Here is a 26,143-nt window from a genome sequence, read left to right on the forward strand (position 1 = left end):
ATGAGCGGCTATAGCCGGCTAGGGTTTGTGGGGAAGATGGAGTATTCCGCGTTGGGCACCGCGGAGGCTGCGGACAGCGGCGCGGCCCGGCCGTACAACAACTCGGAGGAGCGGGAGGGCCGGGAACCCGACGGGCTGCGCTTCGACCGCGAGAGGGCGCGCCGCCTCTGGGAAGCAGTGTCCGGGGCCCAACCAGTGGGGAGGGAGGAAGGTGAGTCCGGGGACTTCAGAAGCAGGAAGACACTCGCCCGCCTGCTCCTTTCGCGGAGAGTGGCGGAAGCGCGGGGCGGGGACGCGGACCAGCCCCCGGGTCTACGGTCACACCCTCTGGCGCCCGGCCCGCCCCCTGGCGTGATGCGCCCCGGGACTCCCTGACTCGTGCACCTCACCAAGACCTGGGCGCGTTGTGCCAGCTCCCCCGAAAATCCAGGCTGTACGCCACAAGAAGCGCGCGCAAATGGTCAAGGGCCTTCTCACGCTGTGGCCGCGTGGTTCTTTACCCCGCCTTCCTCACCCGCGAGAGCTTACTTCTTCCTAAACTTGAGGACTGGAATCCTCCGGGCGTGCCGTCCACGCCGTTTCGGAGACCCTCAGAACCTTCCCCGCCAGCCTCGTAACCCCTTCACCATCCCAGTCTCCAGGTTCCCCCACCCCTAGTGTCTCTTGCCTCCCTTCTCTCATGCCCCACACTTCCGAGGGCTCTAGAAGGCCTTCTCCATACCTCAGTGTGCCTCCTGAACTTGGAAACTGAGCCCTGGCTTACCCCTGTTTCTTGGTGTCACCTGTTTCCACCACTTGAATCCCTTTTCTAATATGGGAGCCAGGAGCCCGGGAGCCTGGCCGGGTATACTATGGCTCCAGCTTTTTGTATCCCACGCTTGACCCAAGGTTGTGGAGAACAGGATATACAAGTCTCTCTAGGGGGGCACTTCTGGGCTGAAGCTTCCCAGCTTGTTCTGCACTTGACCTAGCCCTGGGTAAGATGGAGATAGAAAGAGGAGGATGGAAAGAGCTGCTCTGACCCCGTTTTGTGACCCCCTTCACAGTCCTTAGCAGAGCTAGCTGCTTAACTCTAACCCAGAAGTACACAAACTGGGCTTTTGTGCTGATCCTGTCAGGTAATCTGCAGGGAAATCAGATTTCTCTAAAGGTTTGTTTGCTTGCTGAGCAGACTAATCTTGGAAAGTTAATATGTTGCTTGTGAACTGATTGTCCTGGGATAAAATGGAATTTTTGACCACATCCAAGGAAGATATGTTTAAATTTGGGGTGGTATACATACCTATACCCTGGTGTATATTTCTCCAATTTAAAAACTAGTCTAGTCTGACTCCTAAATTAATAAGAGGCTCCTATCCCCCTCACCCCCATACTTTCAAACTTGTTTGGCACAAAGTTGCCTCTCCTCCACCCTCCACCGCCTGCAATTTTCTTTCATTAATTTGACCAACATTCACTGATGCCTGCTCTGTTCCCAGGATTGGCTGGGCATCAGAGCTACAGAGTTGAGAATAATACTGGCCTTGCCCTGGAGGGGCTTGTAGTCTAATCCAGGAAGCAGACACCAAGACAGTTGCAGTATAATGTAGTGGGTGCAGTGAAGTGGGAAGTCTAAGAGTTGAGGGTACACAAAGAGGAAGCGCCCTTTGTCCTCAGGGGATACAGAAGGCATGCCTTGGACATTGAAGCAGAGAACACAGCAGCTGTGCTCTGGGAAGTGAACTGTTTATGTGTGTATGAATGCCCACAGTCATTTAGAACCCAGTTCACTTCCCTGCTCTCCTCACTTTGTCCAATAATTTATTTGAGGTCTAGGTAGATACCTAAAACACCGAGTCCTACTCACCTTGGTTTTTTATTTTCTCTTAGTTATAATTTTTGTTTTCTCATTGAGTTATAATTTACATACCATAAAATTCACCCATTGTAACTGTAAAATTCAATTAATTGTAGTAAAAGTATAGAGTTGTATAGCCCTAGTCCAGTTTAGAATATTTCCATCACTCCAATTTGTGCTCCTTTACATTAAATCCCCACTCTTACCTCCTGCTCTCGGCAACCACTAATCTGTTTTCTGTCTATAAATTTGCCTTTTCTGGACCTTTCAGTAAATGGAATCCTATAATATATAGTCTTTTCCATTTGGCTTCTCTCACTCAGCATGTTTTTGAGGTTTAGCCAAATTGTAGTGTGTATTAATACGTCATTCCTTTTTATTGCTAAATAGAATTCCATTGTATAAATCTTGTTTTTTTAATTCTCTAATAATCTCTGCCTTTTTTTTTTTTTTTTTTTTTTGCGGTATGTGGGCCTCTCACTGTTGTGGCCTCTCCCATTGCGGAGCACAGGCTCCGGATGCGCAGGCTAAGCAGCCGTGGCTCACAGGCCTAGCCGCTCCGCGGCATGTGGGATCTTCCCGGACTGGGGCACGAACCCATGTCCCCTGCATCGGCAGGCGGACTCTCAACCACTGCGCCACCAGGGAAGCCCAATCTCTGCCTTTTGAGTGGGCTGTTTAAACTATTGACATTTAATTTAGTTGTTGATATGGCTAGACTTACTGTCCGTACTTCATGACCCTATGAAAATCAGCCCTCTATGTCGCATTCTAGATCTCTCAGCCTCTGCCCCATACCTCTTCTGATTGTCTACAATATGGATACAAAATAAATCCTGCCAATCAGATGCCTTCTCGTAAGATTTGGAAGGCAGAAATGCAGTGAAGATCATATTTCTACAGCTATTGTTACTGTCAAGAAAGGTCGTGGAACTATGAGATCTTCTTACATCAGTGTTCCAGCATCCATTCTCCAGCTTCATATGTTAAGAGGCATGTTCAATGACAATGGAAGCTTCTTACTTCCAGCAAGGCTGCAGTGGAGGCCTCAGAGATTATAGCTCACCTGTTGGAACAGTTATGCATTGTTCCTAGAGACATTTCTGGAAGGCTCAACCTAGTACCTTCAGCCTTTCCAATGATTTTCTAAGCATCTAATTTCCTGTATCAAACCTATCCCCTCTGGTAATTGGATTAGAGTTGTATGTGGATATTTGGGAAACAGGGATTCACATTCAGGCCACCTTCTCAGAATTCTGATAATTCATATAAGTTCTTTTTCCCTCTGTGGACCTTAGCTTCCTCCAACCTCATGAATCTCTCACAGATTTTGTGAGTCAGGAATTCAAGAAAGGGTTGGCTGGACAGTTCTGACTCAAGGTCTCTTATGCAGTTGCAGTCAGGTAGTGGCTAGAGCTGAAACAGCAGTGGGATGCAACTTCTGGAGGCTGGCCGGGCATCTCTTTTTTCACATAGTCTCAGGGTCTCTCCATGTGATTTCATGCATGGAATAGTTAAGGCTTCCTCACAGCCTGGAAGAAAATCGCTTACATGGTAGCTGAAGACTTTAAGAGCAAATATTCCCAATTTGGTTCGTTTTTATAATTTCTGTCTTCCATGTGTCTATATGTTGCTTAGTAGTCAACCAGTGATTCAGTAAACACCTGGAGCCAGTAAAGTCCTCGGTTGGAGCTGTAGGTAGGTAGGAAATTACATTCAAAGTTCAGGCCATTTTAAAGTCAGCCCTGGCTTTTACTTTCTGTCAGGGCCTTTTGCATCTCTTCTGTGCATGTGTACAACCTCAGAGTTGGCCAGGAGTATGTGGCTAACTTGGGCCCTCTTAGGTCCCCACTGCCACACAGTCTCAACCACAAACATGACACAGCAAAGGCTATAGTAGAGCCTTTGGCCTTTCCTCCTCACCTACCTCTGAGACCATCACTTCCACCAATATTATCACTAGATAGGGGCATTGCCCACCACTACAAATCAAGTGATTTCCTCTTCCACAGGGAAGCTATTGGTTCTCACATCCTACCTCTTCCTGGTAGAACCTCTGCACTGACTGAGTGTGGGAGGGGATGAGAGCAGTCCCAGATTCCCGCTCTTCTCACCCAAAGTTCAGCAGATGTACAAGCATAAGTGCTTCCCAGATTGTTAAGTGCCTTTGGTCAATTTCCAGGGTACTGAAGGGATTGTTTTTGTCAATTTTGTTCAGTGTTTTAGTTGCCTTGGGTGAAGAGGATCTCCTCACTCTGCTATAGCCAAAGTCCCGCCTCATACTCATTTTATATTCAACTTCACTTCCTCTGCCTGACTTCTAAATTTGGAGGGTCCAAGACTCAGTCCCAGGAGTCTCAATTTGTATCCCCAGCTCTGACCTTTCCCTCAAGCTCTAGGCCTGAATCTGTAGCTGACTACTTGATATCTCTACCCATGTATGTGATAGACCACTCATGTTTAATATAGCCAAAGGAAACGTCTTTAATTTCTCCTCCAAGGCTGTCTTCCTCCAGTTCTCATCTGTTAGTTTCTCAAATTCAAAACCTAGGAGTTATCCTTGAATGCTCTCCTACTTCACCCCCTACATCCAATCAAAGAAATTGGATGTCAGATCTACTTCCAGAACATAATTCCAAATCCATCCACTTTTCTCATCTCCACTGACAACCTGCCTAGTCCACATTTCTTTCATCTATTGCCTAAAAGACTGCAACAGCCTCTTCCCTGTTCTTCCTGTTTCCATTCCTATTCCCATACAATCTGCTGACACAACGAATAGACTAACCTTTTCAAAACATAAGCCATATCTTGTCACCTCTCATTGCACTAAGAATAAAATCTGTAGTTCATACCATGGTTTATGAGGCCTTATACTCATTCCACATGATCTGGTAGGCCTCAAACTCTCTCCAACTTTATTTCCTACCACTATTCTCTCATTCACCATACTCTATCCACACTGTCCTTCTCTTCATTCCTTGCATATGCCAAACTCATCCCTGCCTCAGAGACTTGACACTGTCTCAGGCTGGAACAGTTTCCCCCAGACTTTCTTGTGGCTAACGCCTCCCTAGCATGGTCTTCACTGACTATACTGCCCCAACATTCTCTACCACTTACTTTGTCTGCTTGTTTTCATAATATTTCTCACTCTCTGTCACTATCTTGCTTATTTATTTACTTTGTACTCTCTCTTATTTGTTGACATGGCCCCAGCACTAAACCCATTGCTGGCACGTAGAAGGCATTCTGAATACATAATTGTGAACTGTGTGAATGTATTCTCTGAGGCCAAAGATGTGTATTTCATTTATTCAGCAGGTATTCACCAAGCCCCTCCTGTGGGTTAGGGATTTTATTTTTAATTTATTTTATTGAAGTATAGTTGATTTACAATGTGTTAATTTCTGCTGTATAGCAAAGTGATTCAGTTTCATATATATACATACATATACATGTATATTCTTTTTCATATTCTTTTCCATTATGGTTTATCACAGTATATTAAATATACTTCCCTGTGCTATACAGTAGGACCTTGTTGTTTAATCCATTCTATATATGATAGTTTGCATCTACTAATCCCAAACTCCCAATCCATCCCTCTCCCACCTCCCCCTTGGCAATGATGAGTCTGTTCTCTATGTCTGTGAGTCTGTTTCTGTTTTGTAGATAAGTTCATTTGTGTCATATGTTAGATTCCACATGTAAGTGATATATGGTGTTTGTCTTTCTCTTTCTGACTTCACTTAGTATGATAATCTCTAGGTCCATCCGTGTTGCTGCAAATTACATTATTTCATTCTTTTTCATGGCTGAGTAGTATTCCATTGTATATATGTACCACATCTTCTTTATCCATTCATCTATCAATGAACATTTAGGTTGTTTCCATGTCATGGCTATTGTGAATAGTGCTGCTATGAACATAGGGGTGCATGTATCTTTTTGAATTATAGTTTTGGCTGGATATATGCCCAGGAGTGGGATTGCTGGATCATATCGCAACTCTATTTTTAGTTTTTTTTTGGTTTTTTTTTTTTTTTTTTTTTTTTGCGGTACATGGGCCTCTCACTGTTGTGGCCTTTCCCGTTGCGGAGCACAGGCTCTGGACACACAGGCTCAGTGGCCATGGCTCACGGGCCCAGCCACTCCACGGCATGTGGGATCTTCCCGAACCAGGACACGAACCCGTGTCCCCTGCATCGGCAGGCGGACTCTCAACCACTGCGCCACCAGGGAAGCCCTATTTTTAGTTTTTTGAGGAACCTCCATACTGTTTTCCACAGTGGCTGCACCAATTTACATTCCCACCAACAGCATAGGAGGGTTCCCTTTTCTCCATACCGTCTCCAGCATTTGTTATTTGTAGACTTTTTAGTGATGGCCATTCTGGGTCAGGCATTTTATTAGATACTGGGTATACAAAGTCATAAGTGACATGGTCCTTGCCCTGTTTAGTCTTTGGGAGTCAGATTCTGAATATCCTTGAAAGGAAACCCCGTCTCCTTTAATAAAACAAAATCCATCATCTCCATGCGAGGAGAGAATGGCTGGATCCTGACTCCTGGGTAGCATTTTCCCTTTATGGGCTTTGCATTCTGAGGAGTCTCTCACCCTCCATTTAAAAAGCTCTGGCCTGGGCTTCCCTGGTGGCGCAGTGGTTGAGAGTCCGCCTGCCGATGCAGGGGACACGGGTTCGTGCCCCGGTCCGGGAAGATCCCACATGCCGCGGAGCGGCTGGGCCCGTGAGCCATGGCCGCTGAGCCTGCGCGTCCGGAGCCTGTGCTCTGCAACGGGAGAGGCCAAGACAGTGAGAGGCCCGCATACCACAAAAAAAAAAAAAAAAAAAGCTCTGGCCCAGATGTGTTCACAGACCCACTTCTGTTGATTTCTCTGAGCACGGCTGAGGCAGCCACAGTCTTTCACAAAAATTTACCAAACACTGTAGGAGAAAAATAGGGAAATAAACAAAAGACCCTCAGGGTCAGAAATATAGCCAGACAACAGCCCTTCTTCCCAAAAGGGCTGGCATAAATAAATAAGCTTTATATCTTGTGGAGTAGGGAGACGCACCTTAAAAGTTCCCCCCCGGGCTTTCCTGGTGGCGCAGTGGTTGAGAGCCCGCCTGCCGTTGCAGGGGACGCGGGTTCGTGCCCCCGTCCGGGAAGATCCCGCATGCCGTGGAGCGGCTGGGCCCGTGAGCCATGGCCGCTGAGCTTGCGTGTCCGGAGCCTGTGCTCCGCAACGGGAGAGGCCACAGCAGTGAGAGGCCCGCGTACCGCAAAAAAAAAAAAAAAAAAGTTCCCCCTCAAGAACCTCCCTCCAGAGAATCTTGCCCACTTTTTGGTCCAGAGTAGAAGATAAAACACATGAATTTGCCAGATTCTACCCCTGCCTCAGATTGTCGATGTCATGATAGAACTCATGCCTTGTGTGAGATTTTACTCCCTCCTCAAAAAGTAAAGCTTTGTTTTCCAGGCCCAACAATTAAGCACAGGTTAATACTATAGATTCCTATGGTGTGGAACTTGTGTGACACATTAGGTAATTTTTTTTTTGGCTGCATTGGGTCTTTGTTTCTGTGAGCAGGCTTTCTCTGGTTGCGGCGAGTGGTGGCTACTCTTCATTGCAGTGCACGGGCTTCTCATTGCGGTGACTCCTCTTGTTGCGCAAAACAGGCTCTAAGCGTGCAGGCTTCAGTAGTTGTGGCTCGTGGGCTCAGTAGTTGGGGTGCATGGGCTTAGTTGCTCTGTGGCGTGTGGGATCTTCCTAGACCAGGGCTCGAACCTGTGTCCCGTGCACTGGCAGGCGGATTCTTAACCACTGCGCCACCAGGGAAGTCCCTTCTCACTGTTCTTGATCTGATTTTGAAATATCTAAAATTACCTAACGGAATTCCATTTTGGCTGGCTCAGCTTTAACCTTGTTCCCAGAAGCATCTTTTCCCTTCCCGTCTTCCTCCACATGAAAGCGAAGGTTCTCCAGCAGGATGACAGACCCAGCAGCTAGGTCAGCACAAGCTTTCTAGTCCTTCAAGAACAAAACATCCTTGCCCAGCAGAGATTTGAGTTCTACAGCAACTGGCTGCAGGGAGTACTTGTCAGGCATGGGGACACCATCAGTCCAGCCCAGATGGCTCATAAGAACAACTGACTTGGCTCCAGTGTCCAAGCAGAATTTGATGCTTGGAACGGCAGCCTTGATCCTCTGGTTGTTTGTTATCTTGTTGTTCTTCCTAGGAACATTGAAGTCCACTCTCATGATGACCCGCTACCCCTTCACGTCCAGCTTGTCCAGAGTCAGCTTGTTAGAAAGTGACATCTTGGCAATTCAGTGGCAACAAGAGGCCGGGGGAAGAGACTGGGGCAGTGACAGCAGCAGAGACTGCATTTGCCACTTTCTTAATGTTCTTTTTAGAGAGAACTGCAAGCCTCTCACACCAGTATCTGGCTAGAATTGTTTCATTTTTATTGTATTTATTTTTATTGGTATTTACTTAAGTTTATAATTTAAAGATTCCTTTTTAAAAGAATTTACTTAGTAAAGAAAGTTGGCATAGGGACTTCCCTGGCGGTCCAGTGGCTAAGACTCCACGCTTCCACTGCAGGGGGCTTGGGTTCCATCCCTGGTCGGGGAACTAAGATCCCACATGCCATGTGGCACAGCCAAAAATAACTAAATAAATAATAATAATCATTTAGAAAGAAAGAAAGTTGGCGTACATAAAAGTATAAAGTAAGTTACAGGTGAGGTGGCACGAGAATATAGCGTGAGTCATGAAAGCAGTAGGGCAGGGGTGGCTGAGGTTTGCCGATTTAATAGTATGGCATTCCATTACTCAGTTCATGTGTTTGAGGCAGGGTTCAAAGACAGTGCTGTTGAGGCAGGTTTTTAACTCAAAGATTTTTTATTTTCCTCTCTGTAGTGGAACACATGATCCAGAAGAACCAGTGTCTCTTCACCAGCACCCAGTGTAAGGTTTGCTGCGCCTTGCTAATTTCTGAGTCCCAGAAGCTGGCACACTACCAGGTATGCCCTTGTACCTTTAGTACTGCTTTATTTTTCCAGACCCAGTGTCAAACCCCCACTTCTCCCTGGCTTGTGCAGTGAATTCCTTTTTAGCCACCCAGGTGTTGCCTCCATGCATGTTGGCTGTGACTTGAAGATTGACTTAATTTTTCTGAGTCTCATTTCTTCCATCCAAATCAGGATCATTATACTTACATGTTCCCATGCAGCTTGGTACAGTAGAAAGTACATGCTTTGGCTTTAAATAGACCTGTGTTTGAATCACATCTCCGCTACTCATCTTGGGCAAGAAACCTCACTATCTTCAGCCTCAGTTTCCTCATCTATAAGATTGAGATGATGATAATTTTCTCATAAATTATTGTGATGATTAGATTTGACAGCATTTAAGTACTTTATACAGCGTAGGAACTCAATAAACTAGGTTTCTTCCCCCACCCTCTCCTCCTCAAAAGTGTCTGTGAGGATGAATCAGATGAAAATCTAGTGTTTTTGAGTGCCTTAGATATGAAATGGCATTTAGCTATCTTTGATCTTTTTCCTGGGTTCTTGCAGAGCAAAAAACATGCCAACAAAGTGAAGAGATACCTAGCAATCCATGGAATGGAGACATTAAAGGGGGACACGAAGAAGCTAGACTCAGATCAGGTAATACAGCTGCCATGTTGAGACTGCTCACTTCCTGATGAAGCCAGCAGGCAGGTTGGTGTGGTGGAAAGAACATGGGCTTTGAGTCAGACTGACTTGGCTACAAATCCTGGCCCTGTTCTGTGATTTGGGCAAGTCTTATTACTTCTCTGAGCCTTGATTTCTTCCTCTATAATAATGAGGATGCTAATGTCAACTACCTTTCAGGATTTTTCCAAACTAAAATGAAGGAAGGTTTATTAAAGCACCCAACACAGAGCCTGGCACATAGTAGGGGCTCAGTAAATGGAGCCATTGTCAGTGGTTTGTTAGAATAGGACAGCTGTCCATTCCCTACTCAAGAAGAGAAAGTGGAAGAAAGCCAGGTTGCTTGCTTTCTTGAGATCTGGGGGAAAGAGCTGAGTTCAATACTTGAATATTTGGAATAAACAAGTGGAATAAACACTTTTCCAGCATGTTTGCTTTTTGCCTTAGAAATACTGTGAGAATTATGCTGAAACAACCCCAGTGCCTCAGGTGTACCATTATTTTTGTTCCATAGCAGGCTGTGCAAATGTCATGGGATGAAAAGTCAGCAGACTAGGGCCCAATACTAGCTCTACAACTTAATGGTTGGGTGACTTTGGACAAGTCACTTAACCTCTCTGTACTTCACCCATAAAATGGAGATAATAGTTCCTACCTCTTAAGGGTATTGTGAGGTAAAATTCCAATTCCTAGTGGATGCTCAATGAGTAAGAGCTTACACTACAAACTGTGCCTCCCTGTCATAGGGACCACAGGTTTGCAAGGGCCTTGCTTATCCCTTCTCCAAATTCACTGGCTCATCCCCTGGTTGCCCTTCTTGTGATTTAGAATCCAGAAAAACAAGATCAACTCTGTGACCCTGGGCAAGTCACTTCACCTCTTTATACCTCTGATCCTTCTACTCTCGGAGTGGCCCAGTAGTTCTAATGAGATCGTGGGCCCCTCCCCGTCCAACAAAGAGTTATCCAACCCAAAATGACAATAGTACCAAGGTTGAAAAATGCTATATTAGAATGAATACTGTATTCAGAAATCAGACATAAGAGAGAGGCTGGGAACTCTTAATATAGACTTGAAGTACATTGTTTTCTAGCCTAATCATAATCATGAAATAAAACCCAATGATCTGCTTGTTCATCAAACCCTGAACATCTGCTGTGTGCCAGACTCCAGCAGAGTGCTAAGGATAGGAAACAAAGATGAATCCAACAGTCTTTGCCCAAATGTTGCACTTTAGTTCACAGAAAAGTCTCCTAAGCTGTGACACTGTCAGTTTAGGGTGACAAGCGAGTGGTATGATAGAGGTCTATTTAATGCACTCCAGGAGTACAAAGGAAGAACAAGATTAGTTCTTCCTTCCTGGAATAATCACACAAAGTGGCTTGATAATTGTTTACTGAGTAATTTTCTTGAGTAAAAGTCTCTCAGAAGAGGTAATATTTAATCTGGGCCTTGAAGACTAAGCAGACATATGCCAGGCAGTAAAGAAAGGAAGATCATTCTAGGCAGCAGGAATGGCCCAAGTAAAACAAGGAAGTAGCAGAGAACAAAATGGGGAATGGTGAGTAGAGCATGGGATGAAGTAGCTGGAAAAGAATCCAGAAAGGTAGGTTGGGGTTAGTGTGTGAAGGGGGCCTTGAATGCTCATTCTCCTATGGGCAGTGGGGAACCAGTGAAGATTTTCTGGCCGGGCAGTGGCGTGATCAGACCTGTGTTCTTTCTCCTAACCAGAAGAGCAGCAGAAGCAAAGACAAGAACCAGTGCTGCCCCATCTGTAACATGACCTTTTCCTCCCCTGTCGTGGCCCAGTCGCACTACCTGGGGAAGACCCACGCAAAGAACTTAAAGCTGAAGCAGCAATCCACTAAGGTGGAAGGTACTGGTTTTCCTGAGTGGTGCTATGTATCGGGACCCCTCCCGTCCTCAAGGCACCAATGCCAGGTGCTCCCAGAAATGCTCACTGGGGCCACAGACTTGAAGAGGTTGAACTGCTTTTGAGAGCCCTTAAAAATATCAAAGTAGACCCAGCTTCAGTGAAATGCATCCTCGGAGTTGTACTCACCTAACCTCCCTTTCTTTGGTTACATCAGTTTTTCTCTATAGAAGCTTCTTAGCCCTGAGCTTTTGTCCTTAAAAATAATTATAAGTCAGGAGTGCCAGAGTCCTCCAGGCTATGCACACCAGGAGAGCATTCCATCTCCTACCTCTCTCACTTAGATTTTTCCCTCCTAGCATCCACCTGCCCTGTTGCCATGCATTCCAAGTTAAAAGCTAAATCCATGTCTTTTTCGTGTGCTCAGGTTATGCCCTGCTCACTTTAATCCTCAAAGCTGCCTGTTCTTCTCAAGACAGGGACTTGCCTTTCGAAGCTGAATACTTCAGTGCTGCCACTACTGCCCAGCAAACTGTATTTGCAACTGCCATGAATTCATTCCCAGTGCAGTGACTTCTAAAATAGCCCCCTTTATCTTGTCACCACTGGGGCTCAGCCTTCACTTTCATCTCATTAACTAATGACTTTCTGGGATTTTAAACCTCTGCTAACTGCAATTAGTCAAAACTGAAAGTTCTTTGATCTTTATTTTATTTTTTTCTTGGTAATTTTTGCTTCTGTCTTTATTTTGGACCAAGAAGTAGACTATACTATCTATAATACTTGTCCTTTTTTGAATTGGTGTATTATAAAAACAAGACAGTGATGTTTTGGAAGACTTTGAAGAGAGGGTAAAAAAATCACTCATAATTATACTCTCTTATTACACCCCAATCTAGTATTCCTGCTATGAAACAAGAGATAAAGTCATGGATGCCCAAGTTTAAATCCTGCCACTGCTATTTACCATCTGTATGACTGAACTTCTTTGTGCCTGAGTTTTCTCACCTATAAAATGTTGATAATACTACTTCATAGGTTTTGAGGATGAAATAAGGTATACAAGGAACCTAGGATGTAATAAATGCTCAGTAAAGGACAGTTCTCTTTTTTTTTGGCCAAGTGGCCTGCAGGATCTTAGTTCCCCGACCAAGGATTGAACCCAGGCCCTGGTAGTGAAAGTGCCAAGTCCTAATCACTGGACTGCCAGGGAATTCCCGACAGTTTTATTGTTAGTATTATCACCATCATCAAGATAGCCAGTGAATGGAATCCCCACATAAAATGCAGTAGTTGATCAGGCATCCACCACCTGGAGCGTGTCACTGGCTTTGCTTATGGTTTGTTCATCATTAAGTTATACTAGTACTAATTGCTTTTGTTTAAAGTCAGTGTTGGTACCATTTATGGTACCAAAAAGATTAAACATTAGACCAAGGGAAATTAGCTTAAGAACAGAACTTTATATGGTCACTTATCTTTAGGTTTATATGAGCTTAACTTTCTATAAATGGGAAAATTCCCTGGAATATGCCCGGTCCAAAGATTCCATATTCAAGGGTTTATGTTTTGTATTTACTTTTGGCCCTTGCCACATAACAGGTATGTTTTTATATAGTTATAATCATAGTGCATGTACCATTTGTATCCTGCTTTAACTTATGATTTTGTAGTTTAAGCACATTTCCATGTTATTACATGAGTTTACAACTATATTTCTGAAATTAAACATTTTCTAATGTAAAAGTAATACAAGCATGTTGTAGAAAATATGGAAAATATAGATAAATGGAAAGAAAAATACTCATAATTTTACCATTCAAAGATAACCACTGTTAACATTTTGGAGTACTGTTTCTCCTATAATCTTTTGTTATGTGTATGTGTGTATATCTGTGCGTATATGTGTTTTATGTATGTCTAGATTATGTATATAAACGTAAAATACTTTAACCTTATTGTTTTTATAAAAACAACGCATACTCATTATTGTTATTTCTAGTTCAAACAATGCAAAAGGTACAAAGAGGAAAGTAAAATACCACCCAAATCCTGCCATCAAGAGAGAAACACTGTTAATATGTTGGTAACATTTCAAAATACCAGTATACACATATAGATTGCACGTTATATCTTTTAATAATGACATGATCGTATCATATGTATAATTTTCTTTTATGCTCTTTTCACTTAATATAACATTTGTATTTCCCCATGTTATTAAAAACTTTTTCATAAACATTTTTAATGACAATATCCCATCACAGCACATTTATTTAACCAGTCCTCTAATGGTGAACATTTACGTTTTCCCCCTCTCCTTTATTAATGTTTGTAAATAACACTACAGCAAACATTCCTGTAGAATTCTCTTTCCATATTTCAAGTTGTTTCCTGAGAGAAGACTCCTGTAGCTCTCATTTTTACTGGATGTCTATTAAGTGGTTCCTCCAACTTTACTTAACCATTCACCTCTGATGCTTCTCTTCAGTATCTTTTAAAGAAAGACCCTTATGTTTCAGTGGTCATGATTATTTCTTTTCTGATATCAAGAATCTACATTCATTGTAGAAAAGTTGGAAAAGACTGAAAAGCACACTTCTGCTCAATGCTTTTGGTCTTTTTTCCACACATCACCAGTATGGTTTTTGTTGTTTTACAGAACCGAGGACATAAGAACCAGTTTGCTGTATAACCTGCTTTTTTTTTTTTTAACTCAACACCACATACTGAATATTTTCTAATATTACTGAATATTCTACAACATGTACCTTACTTTTCCAGTGACTTGCTGAAACAATGGCTAAGGAAAATCAAGTAGCCAGGGAAATTGAGATTTCCTATACTGGAAAACCATTGTGGGAAAAGCCAGCAAGTTACTTCTGGCTTGTTGAAAATCCTCAAAACTTCCCCCATTGAAGTGGTACAGAGATGAAAGAACATCTGTCTGTGAGTGCTGCTGAGCCTCACCTCTCCTCCACCATTGGTGGGGGTTCTAGACCACATTTTTAAAGCAGTGGTTACTAGATTGACACCATTCCAGCCACGTGGACTCATTAGTGAGTCATGGCATCCACTTTATAAAGCAGCAGTGCAGCCTGCAGTCAGCATCAGGACATTTGTTGGCCCACGGGAGGCTTACATATATGCCCATACCAGGCTCTGATTAACTGAATTCATGGACCACAGCCAGGGATGTTTTCTGAAGGTGAACGCATGGACTGTAGCCTTCAGATCTCCCTGCCACGCTCTGGCAGCCTGGCATAGAGGAGAAGCCATGGTCTTTAGGGTCACACAGGCCTGTATTCACTCATTAGCTGGGTGATCTTGGGTAAGTCATTTCACCCATCTGAGCCTCGGTTTTTCTCTGTATTGTGGCAAAATGACACCTACCTCATGGCATAGTTCTGAGGACCAAAAGAGAAAATATATATACAAATCTCATAACTAAATGTCAATGTCATCCTCCGCTCCCCCACTCAGCCTAGAAGGCAGTGTAGCCTAAAAGGCCCCCCTAGTATAGTGCCTTTTCTAAATGACCCTCCAGGCCCTCAGGCCCTCATTTTCTACATCTGTGCATTGACTTCCAAATCTATAACTGGGATACTTTGAGGATGGGAGTAAAACACCCAAACTTCTTGTCCTATTTGCTGTGAAGTTCTGGGGAATTCTGAGGGATGAGAAGATTGCAAGCATGTACATATCTAATCTGTTGTAATTTGTCAACTTGATAGTAGAAGTGCAGATCCCTCTCTGAATATAAGAAAATCAGGATTCATGTGCCTGAAGTAGTTAAAGCTGCCGAACAAAGTAGGCGGTCTTTGGGCTCCCTATATCTTCTCAATTAGAGAAGATTTTCACTGTGTGATTCACACAGGCAGTGCCACACCTGCAGGTGTGATTAACTAGTGACCCAGCCTTTCTTTGCATTCAGCATACGCGAAAGCCTGGCACCTTCTGGGTTTTTTCATTGTTTCTGTTTGAACTCTCTCACCGCAGCTCTGTCGAAACGCCTTACAAACCCTTTCCTTGTGGCCTCCACCTTAGCCTTGCACCAGAATAGAGAGATGATAGACCCAGACAAGTTCTGCAGCCTCTGCCACGCGACTTTCAATGACCCTGTCATGGCTCAGCAACATTATATGGGCAAGAAACACAGGAAACAGGAGACCAAGCTCAAACTTATGGCACACTACGGGCGGCTGGCCGACCCTGCTGTCACTGACTCATCAGGTAAGGGGCTCAGCTCACACCCAGAGCTGGATCGGGGCTTGACTGCTGGGGTTCCCTGGACCACCAAGGCTATGCTTTTCCTCCTTAGGTCTTCTGAAGCAGGCATTGCAAACTCAAATGCCTGCAGAGGCTGGACAGGAAATTTCAATATGTGAAAGAGCCAGTAGGGGATATGATCAGCTGAGGGTATGTGCCTCTCCTAGACAGCTCCAGCCAGTTGTTACCATATCTTTCAGTTTTTCAAAAGAATCTAGAAGCCAGATTTGAATAAGAATTCTCCTGATTTTTAAATGTGCAACTAAATTTTTAAAAGTTTAAACCGTATGTGAGTCAAACCTGCCTGCAAGCCAGATTTGGGGCAAGGGCCACCAATCTGTAACCTCTGATTTAAACTCCCTGTCATCCACGTTTCTTGTGTGAGGGCCTCAGCAGCCTCTGCCAGATTTTATAACGTCCTCAGAATCCCTCGTCTCCCAGCAGCTAAGGCCCACCTGTGTCCCTGGGATAGAGTGGTGAAGGAGACCACTCTGACTCAGAACATTAGCTACTGCCCTGACCTCCAGATACAAGTCAGCATCACAGGAGTGAGCATTCATAAAAAGTTAGGAGCCCTTCCCATCACAGTAACTACTCACAGCTTATAGTAAGGGTGGGGAGGGGGAGGTTATTATTTTCTCTTTTAGTCAGCAAATATTTATTGAAAACCTGCTGCATTCCCTCATTGGGGTATAGTAGTGACCAATCTGATACAGTCTCTGTCTTGTGGCGCCCACTTAAGCATTGGTGTGGGTCCCCAGGGCTTCTTCCCCAGGCCATGGAGATGCAGCACCAGACAGAGAGCACCATGGCATCCAGGTGCAAGGAAGCTCTTGCTCAGAGCCATCTGTGCTCTTCCCACAATCCTGGAGAGGTGAACACCCAGATGCCATAGATGTTCCAGACCACATATGGGCAAGGGGAACGATCATGCCTCTCTAACAACCCCCCAAACCCCAAAGCACCATACAACACAGGCCGTCCTTGGGCAATACTGACTGATGAGAAGGTGCAAAGTGGTGGCTATGCAGCAAGGGGGAGATTCCTTTAGCAGGGTGCCAAGGATCGCCTTTCCAAAGCCTTTGAAAGACCCTCTTTTAGAAACCTCTTCAAAATCAGAAAGGAATGACTAATATTTATTTACTGGTCCTACATATAGGTAGTGCCTTTCCCTTTAACAGGATCAATTCCATATGCTGAGGCATCTGGAAACTTCAGAACCAAGCTCCTCAGAGCCCTGCTTCACGACATAGCATCCAGCTAGCACAACCCAGTGTTCCAGTTCCTGCCCCAGCTTTACTCGGTCCTGCCCTGGTCATTCCCTCATTATCTCTTTTCCACTGGCAGGACTGAGGCACTGCAGTGTTTCAGGCTGCTTATCTTAACTTGTATCCATTCTTTTCTTTTATCTCAAGCCAAAGCCTCCTTCTTGTATTTACCCTCCTCCATTTGTCTAAGCTAAATTACCATATTTAATCCTAGAACTGTATCCTGGATCCTTTTTTCTGGCTTAAATCATTTGACTTCATTACAGATCAACTAAGTTCTTTCATGAAAATCTAGGTGGGGGGAAGGGGTATCACATCCTACTTTGATATTTATATATACATTATAATTTGATCCCCACAGCATTCCTATAAAATAGTTGTGATTTTCCCACTTTACAAATAAAGAAGATGAGACTCAGAGTGACTTGCTCAGGTCATACAGCTGATATGACCTGATGTTAATAAGTGACAGCATCAGTAGGGGTCTGTAGCTCTGTCTGGTTCCAAAACGTACACTCCTTCTCCCTGCCTTCAGCTCTGAGTGTACTTGGCTGTAGGCTCTCCGAGTCCTGGATGTCAGCAGAGACACTGAGCTCTCTCTGACCCCCTTCTTACAGAGGTGGGATGTTGACCTAGGGTATGCAAGCAGTGACTTCTGCTGACAGGGGTTCTGCCCTAGCAAAGGATTAGGTTGTTAGCAGCTTGGCTTTTCCCTGCTGGCTTCAGTCAACCCTTGTTCATTTGTTCTTTCAGACAGTCAGTCATCCTGCACTTACCAATGGCTGCTGTAGTCCAGGCCTTAGGCTAGATGCTCTCACACTTAATTACCTGACTTAATCCACACAACAACTCTGTTGTGCACATTTGATTATCACCATTTCACAAATGAGGACATTAGGATCAGAAAGATGAAATGATTTGTTCTGGGTCCCACACTAGGCTGTGGCAGCCAGCATTGAAACCCAAGTCAGGGTTCTGTGTTAGGTCCAGAGAACAGTTTCCATGGGGCTCCTGGCAAGTGTCTCATGATGAGTATGGGTCAAATGTGAGATGTATCTGATCCAGAGTGTCCAGATCTCTCCCACCAGGGGTGGATGCAGCATCTACCAAGCAGATTAAACAAGACTTGGAGTTTGCTTTATACTCCAAGCTCACATTCCTCTCATTCACTCAAGAATGTCAAAACTAAAACCTGCATATCATTCAGGTAGCCAAATCCTTCCAGCAGCCAGAGCTCTCAGCATCCCCTCTGGGTTACATAAACAAGACAGGTATTGTCCATATTCTTGTGGAGCTTAGAATCTAGCAGAGAAAACAGGCATTGAGCAATGAACTACAAGTGTGGCAAGCTTTAGAAAAGGAAACAAACAGGATGCTATGAAGATAACTTAAGATGGGGGACCAGGGACAAGAGAGATAGTGTGGGGCAACATGCTGCTGGCGAGATGAGCAAGTATCTAGTCATGGCATTGTGGGTCATGTTAGAGATTTGGACCTTTATCCTAAGAGCATTGGGAAGCTACTCACAGCTTCAGCATTATTAGATCATTCTAGTTACAAAGTGGAGAATGGCTTGCAATTAGGGAGGAAGGGTAGTGGAGAGAGACCAGCAGTGAGACTATTGCAATAATTCATACTGGAGAATATGGGAGGCTGGACTAAGATAGCAGTGGTAGAGGTAGACAGGAATAGATAGATTCAAGAGGTATGTAGGAAGTAGAATTGGCCATCCAGTGTGGGAGATGAAGGAAAGGGAACAGGCAAGGATGGTGCCCAGGTTTAGTCTGAAGCCATTAGGTGAATAACCAGGTTTTGGCAGCTTGAGTTTAAGATGCCCACGAGATATCAAAGTAGAGATGTTCAAGAGGCAATTGGATATATAGGTCTAGGCCTAAAAGAGAGGTCTGGGTTAGAGATATTGCCATTTTGGTAGGTCAGAAACTGTTAAATATTGGTAGTTTCATATGTTTTAAACTAATAAGTGGTCATTGAAGTCAGAGAAATGAATGAGATCCCTTAGAGTTTAGAGAGAAAGGAGCAAAGGATCTACGATTGAGCCCCCTGAAAATTCTGGCACATGCTACAAACCTGGATGAACCTTGAGGACATTCTGCACAGTGAAACAAGCCAGTCACAAAAAGACAAATCCTCTATGATTTCATTTGTATGAGATATCAACAGTAATCACACTCATAGAAACAGAAAGAATGTGGTTTGCCAGGGATTAGGGGGAGGGAGAAATGGGGAGTCTAATGGGTGTAGGTTTTTAGTTTTACAAAATGACAGAGTTCTGGAGATTGGTTACACGACAATGTGAAGATACTTAACATGATGAAAACACAAATTTCTCTAACCCAGAACTGTCCTTTACAATTACTGAATTGTACACTTAAAATGGATTAGATGGTAAATTTTCTGTTATTTGTATTCTACCACAATTTAAAATAATAAAAAGAAATTTAAAGAGAGAAAGAAAGAAAACCAAGATTGAGCCCTCTGGAACTGCCAGTATTAAATGGTGGAGGTCAAACATGAGACAGCAAAAGAAACTGAGAAGGAGCCACCAGAGAAGAAAAATCAAGAGTGCGGCATGCTGAAAGCCAAGGACGGGGAGACTTTGAAGAAGGAAGGAGTCACCAGTTCTGTCAGGTGCTGTTGAGAGGTCAAATATGAAGAGGCCACATAAGCATTCATTTTGTCCATTAAATTCAGATGCAGGGAAGCCTCCATTGGCCTCAGAAAGACTGCGTGTGTGCGTGTGTGCGTGTGTGTGTGTGTGTGTGTGTGTGTGTAGGAGGATAGGTTGCAAAGTAATTGAGAGACAAGGAAATGGAGAAGCAGTTGTAGACAGGGCTTTCAAAAGTCTTGGCAGTAAAGGGGAGGAGATACAGGTGCTTTTCCAAATAAACCAGATGTTTAAAAATCAACTCTAGTGACTTATACTTCATAAAATCACAGGGGTAAACCAGAGTATCAAACATGTAAAATGAAAATGGATTAGTGTGGGTACTGGACAAAGCTGGTTTTTTAGAAGCACCAATGAATTATTCACTTGCCCCAAATGATGATTTGAATCTAGCTTACAGATCAGTAAACTGTGTGCTGAGATGTACCTCACATAGGAGAGTCCAGAGACCTGTGGTGCAGAAGGAAAAATGGGAGCTTCACAGACCAGAGGGTAAATCCCAGCTCTGACCCCAGGTCAACCACTTAACCTCCCTGAGCCTGTTTCCTGCTCTGAAAAATGGAGCTAATCACCTATCTTGCAGCACTATTGTAAAAATCCAAGAGCATAAGTATCCAGAATTTTGGCATGGTGCTTGGTGCTTAATAGATGATAAGAGTGGGCTGTTGTAATCTGGGCATCAGTGACCCTTAACTGATAAGAATGGGTGGTTGTCACCCCCACACCAGCTTCAGGTTCAACTCTGGACTTTGTGGGGAGGGTGATCCTGCTAGTCCATTATGCATCTTTTCCCTGTTAGTATTGAACCATTAATTCTGGCCTTCAGTGTCTAAAAAAAGACCTGAATTCTGATTGCAGTAATTTTCCCCTTAAATGCTTTAAAGGGATGTGTCTTCCAGGAAATACCTGAAGATACAAGAGAAACAGATGTAGCTGGGAATGTCTGCTAGTTTATTGGATTAGAGGAGATCGTTGGTGTTCTCAGTAGCTGCAACTGCCATGGAAGGCTGGTTAAAAGATACTCTCCACTTCTTTGCCAGCATCACTCATGGAACTCATAAGAGTGATGATAAGCCAAAAGTTCACATTTATTGGATACTTACTAGGTCCCAGTTGCTTTTATTTGAATCATTACAATAACCTTATGAGGTTGATACTAGTATTAACCTCATTTTATAGGTAAGGAACCTAAGTCTCAGAGAAGCCCCACTTTTACAAATGAGGAAAGCAAATCCCAGAGAGACTAAGTAACTGGCCTGTGGTCCTACAAGTAAGAAATGATAGAGCTGGGATTTGAACCTAGATGATCTCACTCCAGAGCTGTGAGACTTTAGGATGGCAGATGATTCAAAAGGTGTCAGAGGGGAGCTTCCCTGGTGGCGCAGTGGTTAGGGATCTGCCTGCTAATGCAGGGGACATGGGTTCAAGCCCTGGTCGGGGAGGATCCTACATGCCGCAGAGCAACTAAACCCATGCGCCACAACTACTGAGCCTGCGCTCTAGAGCCCGTGAGCCACAACTATGGAAGCCTGCACGCCTAGAGCCCACGCTCCACAACAAGAGCAGCAAAGAGTAGACCCTGCTTGCCGCAACTAGAGAAAGCCCACGTGCAACAACAAACACCCAATGCAGCCAAAAATAAATACATTTTTTTTTAAAAAAAAAAGGTGTCAGAGGACTCTTGAAGTCATGTGTACAGTTGCCTGTCTTGCGCAGCTAGCACCTGGCATGCTGAATAAGTACAGCCTTGGCAGTCAGCCAAGCCTGCTTGCCATTTACTAACTCTGTGTTCTTGGACATGTAACCATGCCTTATTTTCCTCATCTCTAAGAGAATAATGATAATGGTTTTCACAGAATCATTATGAGCACCAATCAAAATTATATGAAGTGCATGGCCTATATCAGGCACTTGGTAAACAATAGCTGCTTTTTATTGTAAGTATGATGGTTGTGGTATATTTGGTTTATTGTTGAGTAAAGCTGAGTATCAGAAAGGGGAAGGGATTTAGCCAAGGTCACGTGAATGCAGAGCCAGGAGTCCAGCCCCATATCTTGGTTCCTGGCCCATGCTCTCTCTGCTAGACCATGTGAAGAAAGGCCACTTTGTCACTGGAGCAGCCCTGGTAGTGAGACAGGGTGTCTGTGAGCCCCACGGTAGAGAGAGAGAGAGATTGATTTTGCTAACAGGCCTCATAAATTACTGTTACTGCAAGCCCAAAGAGAGTGGCACCTTCCCAGAGATCTCTTAGCTAAAGGCATCCTTAATGAGGCTACTTAGCACAGTCAAGGTGGAAAAGACAGTTACACCAAATGTCACCTCTTTGTTCTAGCAATCTTTTATTTACTCAACAGGCAGCTACTCTGGACGAGGCTCAGTGCTGGGACTGAGGGCACAGAGGGGAACGAGGAGGTTCCCAGCCCCAGGCATACATGTGCCCCCTGAGCATTGAGGCCACTGGGATTCTTATCAGGGCCAATCACCTAACCTCACCCCACCCATCCATCTTCAGAAGGGCATTTGCACATGCTGTGGAAAGCAGCAGTCCCCAGGTCCCTTCTTATTGGATAACTAAGCATCTTGACTTTTATGTGTGTTTCAGCCGGGAAGGGCTACGCCTGCAAGACATGTAAGATAGTGCTGAACTCCATAGAACAGTACCAAGCTCATGTCAGCGGCTTCAAACACAAGAACCAGTGAGTAATCATACTTTGAAATTCAAGAGCCTGCAGCAGGAGCTCAGGGCTTTGGAAGCAGAACAAAGCCAAGGTACTCCTTGGCTAAAAGGGAATCCTGGCAGTCTTTTCTGCCAGTCAACAGAAGCTCAATCCATTAACAGAAAGTTCTCCCATCAGCTTCTCCCCAGCCTTTAGACCTGTTGGGCTGAAGGTTTTAGTAGAGAAACATAAACAATTCCCTTGGTGGTCTCCTAGATTTTTTGGCTGTCAGCAGTCTGGCTAGGGAAGCTCCCCCACCCCCACTCACCACTGGCCTGAAGACCTTAGTCTTCACTGCCATCAATTATGTGGCAAGAGCTCCCTCTACTGGTTATTACCAAATATGACCAGGTTCTTTCATCAAATATTGAACACCCTCTGAGCGGTAGCCAAGACAGACCCAGTCCCTACTCTTGTAACCCAACATTCTGATGGGAGGAGACAAACAGTAAGCATGTAAACAACCAATAATTACAAATTGTGATAAGTTCTTTGAAGGGACGAGATTAGCAGAGTCATCTGTTCATGATAATCTTGAAAATGACTAACATTCTTTGTTTGAGCTCCTGGTCTGTTGCAGGCCACATGCCAAGCAAATTCTCTCAGGTAATCCTCACAACAATCCTGGGAAGAAGGGGTTATTACTCTGATTTTACAGATATGGCAACCACCGTTCAGAGTGGTATTATGAGGCAGAGCCATAATTCACACTGAGGCTTGTCTGGCTCACAGCATGCTGCTCCAGGGCATCATGCTGACAAGGGGGTTGTGGCGCCATATGATATAAACAGGTGAGGTCCTGCCGGGGAGGGCCCACATGGTTCTGTCCCTGCCTCTCAGAAGGGAACTGTGCAGTGTGGGCAGTGTGCCACAACATAACCTTCTGAGATAGGAATTATCCCCGTTTTACAGATGAGGAAACAGTTTCAGTCAGGCAAGTCTGCTAAAATGATTGCTTTGACTTTGGTGATTGGTTCTGCATTGCTTACAGAGCCAAATGAATAAAAGTGGTAGAAGTACAGAGTGTTGGGGTCAAAACATCCCTGGTCCTCTCTGCTCTGCCTGAAGTCTCCTCTCCTACACTGCGGCTTTATTGATAGATATGTCTTTAACTGAGAGGACTCTTGAGGTTCCTCTTAGATATGGACTTGAGACAAGCCATAGAAACCTGGCCTGCATCTCACTCCTGTTTCAGCATACCTCCCTTGCAGCTTGGCTGGTGGCAATTTTGTCAGATAACGTGGAACCAGTCAGAGCCCTACCCTGGGACTACCCAGACTTGAAAATGCTAGTGTTGTTTACTGTTTTCTTCCTACACTTCCCAGCTGTGTGACCTTGGGTGAGTCAGTAAACCTCTTTGAGTCTCCAATTCCTTTTCTGTAAGATTATAGTACAATTTGTTGGACACCTAATTCAAACTCATTAATTTGCACCAGCAGCTCCAAATTAGGACCCCACACACACACTTTACAACCCAAGGAAACCGAATGTCAGGTAGATTAAGTAACTTTGCCCACAATCTCATAGTTACTTGGAGTCAGACCCAGGATTCAAACCTCTGACTTCAAAGTCTATTCATTTTGCTCTGCCATTTCCAAATGGAGCTCATTATCCTCACCTTATGGGATGATATAAGGGTTAGAGATAATATATGTGAGGTTCTAGTCCTGATAAGGGGAGCTGTTAGAGATAAGCTTTCACTCATTCAACAAAGATTTATTGTGTATCTATTATGTGCCAAGCCCTGTTTTGAGCACTGGGGCTACAGTAGGAACCAAGACCAATGCTGTTCCCTGATCCTTTGGATCCCCCTCTGGTGGTAGAAGCAGATCCTAAACAAATCCATAAGCATATAAGACAATATCAGGTGATGCTAGTGGGATAGTGATAGAAGAGCCACTTTACATTTCATTCCATGTGTTGGGGAGAATGGTCATTCTGTACCGTCCAGGTCACGTAGGGCCCTGTAGGCAGAATAAATGATTTGGTATAGAGGAAACACATACGCTGCAGTCCTGAATCTACCACACAAAAAAAGCTTACTGTGAGCAGGTCACTTATACTTGCTGAACTTTAGTTTCCTCATATGTAAAATGGGGGTGCTGGTCCCCCCCTTGCAGAATTAGCATGAGAATGAAATAGGATACTGGAAGCAAGACACCCGGCCTTGTGCCTAGCATGCAGTGGCCCTCAGTAAAGGAGAGCTGCCCTGCTTATTACGCCATGCCCTGGAAGAGCTGTACTACCGTTGGAATAAGCTACCTGGAATACCATCACAACCACTACAAACTAACCCTGTGCCTTTGTTCCTTCTCAAATTACAGGTCACCAAAAACAATGGCATCACCTCTGGGCCAGATTCCCATGCAAAGGCAACCCATTCATAAAGACTCAGCCACCTTGGAAAACTAGAGGTGTTTCTGTCCAGCACTCCAGGTTGAACCAGCCATGAGCCAACTTTCTGTGACTATGGTCAGCCCTTGGCTCCTTCTTCCTCCTTTCTTACACCTGGAGAATACACAGGCCTGAGGCAGGAGTGGACCACAGAGAGCGTCTGATTGGTCCAGGCAAATCCACCCCTGCTCCTCCCCTTTTTGGAATGGGCCCTGTAGGTCAGGATGAGGGAAGCAGAGATCTTGACAGGACTTGGGGTATCCCAGAATGGTAGTTTGGAGGACGGCCTTTCCCCTTCCCCAGCTCCTCTGGGCTATATGTCATGAGGCCCCAGGCCTATCTTTCCTTTGCAGGTCAGTTTTGGACCAGTCCCTGCAGCTGAAGAACTGAGCTCTCCCTGGGCTCTAGGTATCTCCAGTGAAACCTGGAGCTTTCACGCCAGACCTTGGCCTAGGCAGGAAAGGGCAGATGGAAGTGGCTGCCACATGGAAACTTGGAGTTAATATGACACTCCCTCTCCCCCAAAAGAGTGCAAGCTTTCCTGAGCCTGGGATCGGATGCTGGCCAGTTGTACAGATTTCTGCCGACTGTGAAGTCTCCTCCTAGAGCAATGACACAGTCCTGGCAGAGCATTGCTATTCCTCTTACCCCCCATTCTCCACAGTTCCTGAATGGTGCTAAGAATCTGCAGCAAGTGAGGACAAGCTAGAGCCGAAGGAGGCCTCAGTACCCAGTGGGATGGGTACTGGAAACCTCCAATAGAGGCCTTTCCCCTCCTCCATCAGAGGTGCTCTGACACAGGGTCATGTGGGAAGGTCCCCACATGCAAATTTCCTTGATGGTTTTGTACCCTTAAAAGGAAACTGCCTTGTGCCAGCCAGCTCAGAGGTTAATTGCTGCCCTTCAGCCCTGCTAGCCCTCTCCTTCCCCTTGTGCAGCAGACCATCTGCCCAGGTTGCTGTGGTGCTAGTCCTCCCCCATCATCCCCCAGGAGATTCTGGGGACCAAGGAGCAGGATGGGCCCCTAAGGGAAGAAAAGAGCTGGTGTAAGTTTCTGCAGTGAGGAAACAGACTTTTCCCTGACCCCACACCTAGATTTCTCTAACACTGCTGTGTTTTATGGCCTGGCACTTCACTGGGAGTGGACTTTACCTTGTAGCTTTCAAACAGGAATTCCAGGGAGAGTTACCATCTGAGGTCCCTCTTCACTGGGTCAAAGAAGCCTGCAGCTGCTCTCGTGATCTCCTCCCCACACTTCCTGTCCCTTCGCCTGTAAATGCCTTTATGTATCGTGTATGTGTGTGGGGGGGGTGCTTATGCTCTATCTCTTGGTCACTGAAGCATCTAAATAAACAATTTCTCCAATGAGCCAGACTGCAACTTAACAGA

At 44.7% G+C, this 26,143-nt stretch overlaps 1 protein-coding gene and 1 pseudogene across 2 annotated transcripts; one reads left to right on the top strand and one right to left on the bottom strand.

Moving 5' to 3' along the window:
- Positions 1 to 26,143, top strand: ZNF346 (zinc finger protein 346). Of its 2 annotated transcripts, none has more exons than XM_060144270.1 (7): positions 1 to 211; positions 8,769 to 8,872; positions 9,428 to 9,520; positions 11,279 to 11,423; positions 15,420 to 15,653; positions 22,246 to 22,339; positions 24,685 to 26,143. In XM_060144270.1, the coding sequence occupies exons 1-7, from the start codon at positions 1 to 3 to the stop codon at positions 24,770 to 24,772; spliced, it is 969 nt and encodes a 322-aa protein (XP_060000253.1). In that variant the 3' UTR covers positions 24,773 to 26,143. The 2 variants fall into 2 exon arrangements, with proteins under 2 accessions (XP_060000253.1, XP_060000254.1); XM_060144271.1 differs by having other exon boundaries at positions 37 to 211; positions 15,468 to 15,653.
- On the bottom strand, positions 7,730 to 8,164 carry LOC132517322 (phosphoglycerate kinase 1-like; annotated as a pseudogene).

The sequence above is a fragment of the Lagenorhynchus albirostris genome, chromosome 3 (assembly GCF_949774975.1).
Source record: "Lagenorhynchus albirostris chromosome 3, mLagAlb1.1, whole genome shotgun sequence".
In the NCBI taxonomy this organism is placed as follows: domain Eukaryota; kingdom Metazoa; phylum Chordata; class Mammalia; order Artiodactyla; family Delphinidae; genus Lagenorhynchus; species Lagenorhynchus albirostris.

Bases quoted from the DNA above. Each gene is read 5' to 3' on its own strand.
- ZNF346 (XM_060144270.1), top strand. From the start codon at position 1: ATGAGCGGCTATAGCCGGCTAGGGTTTGTGGGGAAGATGGAGTATTCC. The intron at 9,521-11,278 runs GTAATACAGCTG...TCTCCTAACCAG, and splicing joins AGAAGCTAGACTCAGATCAG to AAGAGCAGCAGAAGCAAAGA. The intron at 15,654-22,245 runs GTAAGGGGCTCA...TGTGTGTTTCAG, and splicing joins TGCTGTCACTGACTCATCAG to CCGGGAAGGGCTACGCCTGC.